Raw genomic sequence first — 9,318 nt, 5'->3', positions numbered from 1 at the left:
AAGAAAATCACTGTTGCATAATTTTCAAATGGAATTACAAGCTTTCAAGTCAGTACAGTGGTCTTAAAATACTAGGTGTCCAGAAACATATCCAAAATTCTCCAAAATTGAATAAAGCTTTTTCCATTATAAAGCATATAAAGAGCCCTTATGAGGGTTTAAGATGAAACATTGCTATCATTAAAAAAAAATCAAAAACATTGTACACAATGCGGTTACAGTACCTAAATGTGTAATAATTAACTCGTGTGTATTTCTATACTCTGTACTCTCGTATGTTTTCTTGTATGGGGATGAGACAACATGAAAACAATTTTCACCGTCCACCACGTTTTGGCAATGTTCCAGCTATGACGTCATCACTGTTGCATGCTTCACAAAAACTATTACACTTCCGTCTAACGCTTACATTACAGTGTAAAATATTTACATTATATAACACCACTAACCTATTTAAAGATACTCAATTTCAAAAATAACGTATATAACCGAAATATTTTGAACGGTAATACTTACATAGCAATGATGAAATCTCCTCTATGTTCAGTAGATAGAGACAGAGACGGTATCAATGATATTGTTCTATTCGCTTCTGTTTTGCTCCAGAAAACGATGTCAGCTAGGTCTATCAGCAAACATATGGTTTAGCTATGTTCAGAAGTCCTCAATAATAATAGTATTTTCCAAGAAATTACGAAATATCCTTGAACACGTTTCGTTAGGTGCATCGTATTTGTCTGCTAACAGAGTGATTGCGTAAGTGAATGCTATGCTAAGAATATTTTCTGTTACGCTGACCTATAAAACGCTATTCCAAAAGCAGAATTAGACATGTTATACATCGTTAGAAAGCTTATACTCTCGCCTACCGAATAAATGAATTGTAAATCAAGTCAGACTGTACTAAAAAGGACGACGACGCCGTAAACAACAGGTGTGGTGTTACGCACAGCTATTTTGGAAGATACCCAGGCGTCACGGATGCGCCTATATTTCCCAAACGGATTGTCCAAGACAATATATGACCACGCAGTCTCAAAAGGGACATCTCTACACGTAAAACCAACAGTAAGGTTTTATATTTATTCAATATTTAGTCCCAGATATTGACTGTAGAATGACATGGTATCATTTTTAAAAACTTTTTCTCGTCTATTTCGTTATTCAGTGAGCAGCGTTTTCACTGCTGTATAGGCATACTTAGGGCTATTGTCGGGTTTATCTTGCTGCTATGACGGAATACGATTTTTTAGTGGTGAAAGAATATTTTTATTAATGCCAGGATAGACAATATTGTCCATTATGTCAAGGGTGGGGGGTGTTTTTTAGATGAGACTGCAGGGAGGGGGTGCGTGTTAAATGAACGACCGGAGCGACAATGGTGGGGCTGCGAAACTCCGTATTCGGCATAGTTGTCATGTATCGTCTACTAATGAAACTGAAACAACGCGTTTCTGTTTTCATCTCACACGTTGGTTGCAGTAGCACCGAATGTTTGACTTTAGTAATCTAGGCACGCGGGCGTGCCCACCACTAGGGGCAATGCGCTAAGAGGTTAAGGGTGATATGGGTGTTTGATAACTTTTTTTATTAACCACTTTGCGTAATCCCCCTAGTGGTCAGCACACTGTATTCTAGAAACTCTGTGTTGTAGTTTCATTAATAGTTTATACACGACAACTATGCCAAATACAGAGTTTCGCAGAGCCACCATTGTCGCGCTGGTCATTCATTTAACAAGAACCCCCTCCCTGCAGTCTCATCTGCACCCACACCCCCCACCCATCACATAATGGACAATAGTGTCAATCTGGGCATTCACAGAAATATTCTTTCACCACTTAAAAATTGTATTCCGTCATAGCAACAAGATAAACCTAATAATAGCCCTAAGATAATGCCAATACAGCAATGAAAACGCTGCTCATTGAATAACAAAAAAAACAGGACACATTTTTTGAAAATTATACCATGTCATTCTACAGTCAATATCTGGGACTAAATTGAATAAATATACAACCTTACCATTGGTTATACACGTAGAGATGGTCATATATTGTCTTGTGATAATCCGTTTGTGAAATATACACGCATTTGTGATGCCTGGGCACCTTCCAAAATAGCTGTGCGTAATACCACACGTTGTTTACGGTGTTGTTGCCCTTTTTATACAGTCTGGCTTGATTGACAATTAATCAATCCAAAAGGTGACAGAAAACAGATGTATAACATGTCTAATTTTGCTTTTGGAATAGCGTTTTATAGCTTTGTGTAGGTTAACCGAAAGTTCTCATAATTGCATTCCCTTACGCATTCACTCTGTGGTAGCAGTAAAAGACACTGCACCCCACAAAACGTTATCAATGATTTTCGTAATTTATTGGAAAATATTTATTATTGAGGACTTCTGAGCATAGCTAAGCCATATGTTTGCTGATAGGCCTAGCTGACATTGTTTTCTGAAGTAAGACAGAAGAAAACGACATGATTGATTTACTTTCTCTGTCTCTATCTACTGAACACAGATAAAATTTCATCATCGCTATGTAAGTATTACTGTTCAAAATATTTTGGTTATATACATTATTTTTTTTAATTGAGTGTCTTTAAATAGGTTAGTGCTATTTTATAATGAGAATATTTCACACTAATGTAAGCGTTTGTTGGTAGCTTTACAGTTTTTGTATTTCATCCACCAGATATGACGTGAAAGTTGGAACATTGCCAAAATGTGGTGGACGGTTGAATATTGTTTTCATGTCGTCTTATCTCCATACAAGAAATCATTACACACTGTAGAGTACAGAAATACATTTGAAAGTTCATTATTACACATTTAGGTACTGTACCGCATTGTGTGACAATATTTTTGAATTATATTTTAATCCAATATCAATGTTTCACCTTAAACCTTATAAGAGGGTCATTTATATGCTTTGAATGAAAACCAGAAAGGTTTTCATTCATTCATTCATATAAGCTTTATAATGGACAAAAAGCATTTTATCCATTTTGGAGAGATTTTGGATATGTTTCTGGACGCCTAGAAATTTTAGACCACTGTACTGATGGAAAGCTTGTAATTCCCACTTTAAAATGATGCAACAGTGAGTTTCTTCAGTCAAAACAGTTGATTTGTAGAGAAATACGTGAATATGTTGTGATTCACAGCAATGCATAATTTACACATTTTGGATAAATTTGAAGACACTGAGTACACTGTTTAGTTTTTGTTTCATAGATCTTTAGTAGTTGTACATATCCACCCTAACATTTTATGAACTTGTGAAGGAGTTTTTGATCCAGAATATTTATAGTTTAGCCTTCTGTATACATGCAATCTCTCAGTATTTCATTGCAAACTAAAAATGAGCATTTATTTATTTTTTGCCCAGACAATTGCATTTGTGGCACTTTATTTCTTCCAAAATTATGAATATAAACTAATCTAAGTTAGTATTGTAAATGGTATAAATGTCTTGCTTCATTTAAGCCATTTTCAACTCTCTGTGGTGTTCACATCTGGAATTATGAAGTTTTAAATAGGGTACCCCCTAAATGGGCAAGGATTTGCCACATTTGGAATGGTTTACTCTGTTTCTCTTTGTCTAATATTACACTTTATCTTAAGCTCTGAAACCATTCGCTGTCACAAATAATAGAGGACATCAGGAAGGGTGAAAATACTTTTTTGTGGCACTGTATATTTTAAACAATGTTTTAAATGCTTTAACAGCTGGGAGTTGAGTAAGGAAAATTCTAGCAGATATGTATCACCAGGAGGAATGAGAGTACTTATAAACCGGCCTTAGAAAGTTTGTCCAAAAATGTTCGAAATGCATGTAAAGGAAGAACACACATGGACTTTTTAAAAACTCTTTTTGTGTCTATGTATATGGGAGGGGTACATCAAGCCTAGGATCAATGAAACAACTATTACAGTTTTTCTCAAATGTTTACACACTAAAACTGGAACTATGCACACGTTGGTGAAAACTTGAAGCTCAAATGTCAACAACAAAGAATATTTCTGCAAAACTCTAAGCACAATTCCTTTGTTTTCACTCAAATAGCAATTCTAAATCACATTTTTGCACAACTCTACACACACAATCTCATCATTTAGCACAATTTTCATAATCAAGTTTGTTCACATGGAAAACACTGGCCTTCAAATGCCAAACTCTAAGTACCAACTGGTTTCACTCAAGCCACACCTGCTCAAACTCAATTGGCTAAACTTTTCAATTATCTGTCAGAGCATAAAAGAGACCTCCGGTGACCTCTGTTTGTTTTGGAAAACAGTGGAGAGATAGAGGTAGAGGAGGAGGTGTACGTGTATGAGGTGGACGAGGTGGACAAAGAAGAGGGAGACGAGCTGATATTTCAAATGAAATACGTGCAACTTTGGTTGATCACGTATTTGTTTTTTGTTTTTTTTACAGCAGGCCTACAAACTACGATTTTTATTTTTGCAGTCTGCTGAACAAAGATTTGTTTTACAGTAACAAATAAAGATTTGCTTTGTTTCCTTTTTGAATTTGTTCATTGATTTCATATATGGTAACAGATCATTACATCCATTGACCAGTCTAAGCATGTTCTAGTTTTGAGAAGACACAAATGTTATCTATTTTGGCAAAACTCATAATTGCACTGATAAGGAAAATGAAAAAACACTTCTAACAATGTTCAGTATGACTCATGATGGAACCTGGGTTGTGAGTGCAGCCCAACTGTACCTCATTGGCAGGATAATACAGTAAATGTGCAATGTATCATACACAATAACAACAACACTCAAACTGATAACAGTTCACACACTTTGCTGTACTGTACTGAATTAGAATTAGGTTTACCTAGCAAATGCACTATTTATATGATGATATATTTACTGTATTGTATCATGGCAACAGTCTTTATATTTACTGTAAATCTGCAGCCTATTTTGGGACCCCTCGAAAAGAAAACTAAAACTTCAAAAAAGGAGAAAATATTAGCAATTTGTACACAATTTTATAACTTGAATATGTAACATGGCCTCATGAGGCCAAAACATTTATACAGTATTTCGATGGTTGTGTTTTTAAATTTATCGCACCAGTGTGAAATCAATGCTCAATAAGACCTATTCAAATGAGGCCTGTGTGAATCATTTTGATGGAAAAAGTCAGTTTTGAGAAGAGAGAACACGGTTTTGAATGCATGAATGCATTTTGCAAGAGATTTGTGTAGTTTTGGCAAAAGGTTAACTGTTGCTGTGCTTTGTGTGTAGAGTTTTGAGAAATTGAGCTATAGTTTCAGAAAACGTGTTTAAACAATTGAGAAAAACTGTAAAGACATAATTCATAAATTTGATACACCTTGCGTAAAACACCTGCATGATCGTCTATCAAAACCATACAAACAAAAATAAATGTGAGATCAACACAGACCAAAGATATCATCACCTCAAGGAAGTCTCCAATTACAAGAACCCGCTCAGTAATGTAAAAAATGAAACACCAAGATGCCGAAAGCTGTAAGAATGAGGTGGTCCTCACAGGACAGTGGTTTCAGTCTGTAGGAAGGACTGGGCCCTGGATTTCCGGTGGAACTGGGACATGGCCTCTGAGCCGTTCTGAGAGAGGGAGGAGCTATGAAGCCGATACTCACGGCTCAAATAGGTCAGGCAGACGCTCCTCCACATCCTCTTCAGCTCGCTCTGAACCTACATCAGGTAGGCCACAAGCAATCATTTCTTTCATAAGATTTCCTTGGCAACTCAGCAATTTACTGCTTTGAGTATTTCATTAGTTATTTATTGAACTAAAAAAATTATAATGATAAAATGATATAATACAACATTAATATAATATTAGCAACTAGCAATGTGCATATTTTGTAACAGTCGTTATATGCTGCATTGTAATGTTCTGCGTTCAATTTAAGGGGTATTTCTCCCTCTCCCTGCCCCCCCACCCTCATTTCAGACAGAGAAGCCCAGTGATACACAGTAGACACCAAGAATCCCTCGAGTCAACAGGGAATCTTGATTTGCTGGCAGTTATTCTGCAGCATGATGCATTCTTTCTTCATTCCTCTTAACTTTATTAGATGCACTTCATCAAAGCCACTACTGCCTCGATTCATTTGCGTTTTTTTTTTTTTTTGTTCTCAGACAAGCTCAATCTTCAAACACGAATTTCAGTTTTGAGATTTAATTGAAAATGGTGTTAAATTTTTTGTAAATGTATCAAATGCGGTACACTCAATTATGCGGCATACAGACATTCATTTGGAAGGAGTAGATGGAAGCCAATTCACCATTAGAGCAACTCAAGATGTGTCAAAAACAATGTAGCTGAGGCTCCTCCCCTTTCCTTGATTTATCTGCTGCTTTCAGGCTCAAGACAACGGGACCCACCATCTAGCCCTACTTCTTGCACCACAGTAAACATTTAACATGTTTGTGCACATACAGCTATATGCTGCAGGCTCTTTTGGGTCAGGGAATGAAGAGATATTGTAGGTTATTTTTTGTTTGCTTGTCTTGCTTTTTTTGTTTTGTTTATAAGCCTCAAATGAGAAGAACACAAAGGCCATTGGCCAATCCCATTTTTCTATTTTTTCTGTTCTTGAGCACCACCATTAATGTGCTTTTGGAAACCTCAACACATGAAAGACAGCAACTAATTTTGATAATTAAGTGTGCAGGTTGATGACATGAAGACAATAGCATCAACACCAATACCAAATTATTATGAACACCAAAGTATAAACAACCAAAGAGCCATGATTTTAGTTCAAAAACTTGTTTTAAAAACATAAAAGGCATAATTAGAGATGTGTTTTATGAAATAGACAGGTGAGAGGGAATAGCAATTGGACATTGAGCAGTGGCTGAAAATATTGAACCCTTTTGGATTGTACTCCCGAACCATTTTGGATTTCCTTCTGTTTGCTTTTTTGTGTATCATTCAGTGGTCATGGTCAGGGAAAAGGCTTAGTTACAGTCGCATAAAGGAGATAAGCACATTTTCTTTTTTTAATCAAGCAATTACTTTAGTTACCTGCAGTTTGTAGGAGGATAGTTTGGTTGATAAAAGAAAACGCCCAGTTCATGCCCTGTTGGTTGGTTTCTTCTGGTGTCCATTCTTCCTAAACCTAATATTTTCATAGCTAATACGAAAGCCAACTAGAGAGCCTTCAGGTGTCACTTTAAACTATTTTTATGGTTAGACTGAATTGACCCTTTACCACTGATGTCAATAGAAGGGAGATGAGAGGAAGGCTTACCTCACTATTCAAAAAGCAGTAGAGTATGGCCACAACCAAGCCCTGAAAAACATCAAAACATATAGTTTTTGAAAAATATATACAGTATGTTTGAAAAGATCACATTTCCATAATATATCATAGCTACGTTCAATGAGATGATATCTGATTGAGACACGCAGGATACATACTTTACCTGAAATGACCCAATGGCCAGGTCAAAAAATATTTTGTAATTTTCCATGGCTTCATTTTCATTCAGATACACAAAGATGACATAATTGACTCCAAACAAAGGGATTAGCAGTAGAGTGGACTTGGCCAGTCTCCTGAAAGCACAAAAAGAAAAACAAGAAGCACCATTTGAAAAAAACACCTGATTTTATTTTTAAAGTGACAACAGTGTTATGATGCTCATTTCTAATTTGGGTGGTTGGTGTGCCATAGGCTTTTTATATTAGATATTATTTTTTTTTAAATGCTTTTAATATTTTTGGTAAAATAATGCATTACAGGCAGTCCCCGGGTTACGAACGAGATCCATTCCTAAGTCTGTCTTTAAGTCAAATTTGTAGGTCAGTCAGAACAGGTACATACAGTTCTTATTCAGCATCAGTTAGTCAAATGTTTGTCTTAATATATAGTATATATTTTACCTTTCTTTGCATATAAAACACTTAGGAAACACTTCCAAATACACTAAAACATCTTAAACATAATAATACAAACAAACCATTGTATTATCTCAAATTTTTAACATAATAGGCTTTATGGCAGTTGACGAGTTGTCCGTAAGTCGGACGTTCGTAACCCGGGGACTGCCTGTATTAGGAAATGCATTACAGCAATGTCCCAATATTTCGCGCCAAACATGAAAAAGCTGATATGATGTGACTATCTGGAACATGTTTCACTGTGTTCAAACAAGAATAAAATGAGGAAAATTAGAAATTTCTTAAATCCATGCATATGACTGGCAGAGGTGGAAAATCAAGGTTCCGAAAGTCCTCTCTATTATTTTGTTCCAATCACCTGGATTTGATAATTAGCATAAGCGTTCTGCCAGGAGGTAAAACTAATTAGTGAAATAAGCAGGCTGAGTTCATGATTGGAAGAAACACATGGCAGGCCTTTTACTTTCTGACACCTGGACTTGGCACCTGTTTACTGGAGATAGTTCTGATTGAAAATATTTTGAAAATCATATGGTGTAAAACAATCAAATGGTAAAAAGGTGAGTTTTCCCTTATAAGTTTTTCAAAAAAATAAGTACTTTTTATTAAAGTCAGTACAATTTGCTTTGTATTATATGCAGCTACTTTACAGTCGGCGCATCGGTGTATTACAAGGTGTTGAACTGGCGAAGTGGTATAATTGTCATAAGATTTTGACACCTGACCCGTTCGGTAAATTCACCAAGCACCAAAGTAGGAGGAGATTTTCTGCTGCTGCTCTCTCAGTCAAGATTTAGCAGCGGATTGAAATTCCGGTGCAGCTCATTGCAATTTTCCGGTCCATCCGGTCTGAAATTTGTGCCCTCGCCATCCACCTGCTTTGATTAGGTTTACGGCGTAAATTGCAGCCCAGCGTAGGGCAGATTGTTCATTTTGGGGCTTTCCCATGCAATACATGGATGATCATAGCCTATTCAAAAGCCAATTAATGGTTTTCGTGGATCATATGCTGTCTAATTTGACTTAATTTGATATAAATCCCAAAAGCAGGAAAAATGCATACTTTGCATTTATTGTTCATTGTCTTTACTTTTTTATCATTTTAATTCCTGTATTCTGTTATTAGTTTATGGCTGTTCGTATACTGAACTGTCGGCCTAGGGGGACTGTATTCCTTTCTTTTTCTTACCAGCTTAAATAAGAAGAATGACAATAAATGCAACTTGAACAATCTTTAAATTTCAATTATGTGCCTGTAATTGAAATTAATGTATGCGCCATGATGCACCAAGAACAACATTGACTTGAATATTTCCAAAAAGGTTATCTTCATAAAAGGCTAAACAAGTGACTAATTAGGCTGTTTACACCTACACACTGTACTGTA

General features: G+C 36.0%; 1 protein-coding gene across 1 annotated transcript in view; it reads right to left on the bottom strand.

Annotated features, from left to right (window-relative positions):
- Positions 1-919: 919 nt before the first annotated feature.
- LOC135253407 (vasoactive intestinal polypeptide receptor 2-like) overlaps positions 920-9,318 on the bottom strand; it is a 47,857-nt gene continuing 39,458 nt past the window's right edge. Inside the window, exons 11-13 of the mRNA XM_064332674.1 lie at positions 7,454-7,586; positions 7,279-7,320; positions 920-5,710 (exon numbers count right to left, since the gene is read on the bottom strand). Of these exons, the coding sequence (XP_064188744.1) occupies positions 5,540-5,710; positions 7,279-7,320; positions 7,454-7,586 (346 nt within the window). The 3' untranslated portion in view covers positions 920-5,539. The remainder of the gene's footprint in view (positions 5,711-7,278; positions 7,321-7,453; positions 7,587-9,318) is intronic.

This window comes from Anguilla rostrata, chromosome 4 (assembly GCF_018555375.3).
Source record: "Anguilla rostrata isolate EN2019 chromosome 4, ASM1855537v3, whole genome shotgun sequence".
NCBI classification, from domain to species: domain Eukaryota; kingdom Metazoa; phylum Chordata; class Actinopteri; order Anguilliformes; family Anguillidae; genus Anguilla; species Anguilla rostrata.
This window is presented reverse-complemented; position numbering and strand designations above follow the sequence as displayed.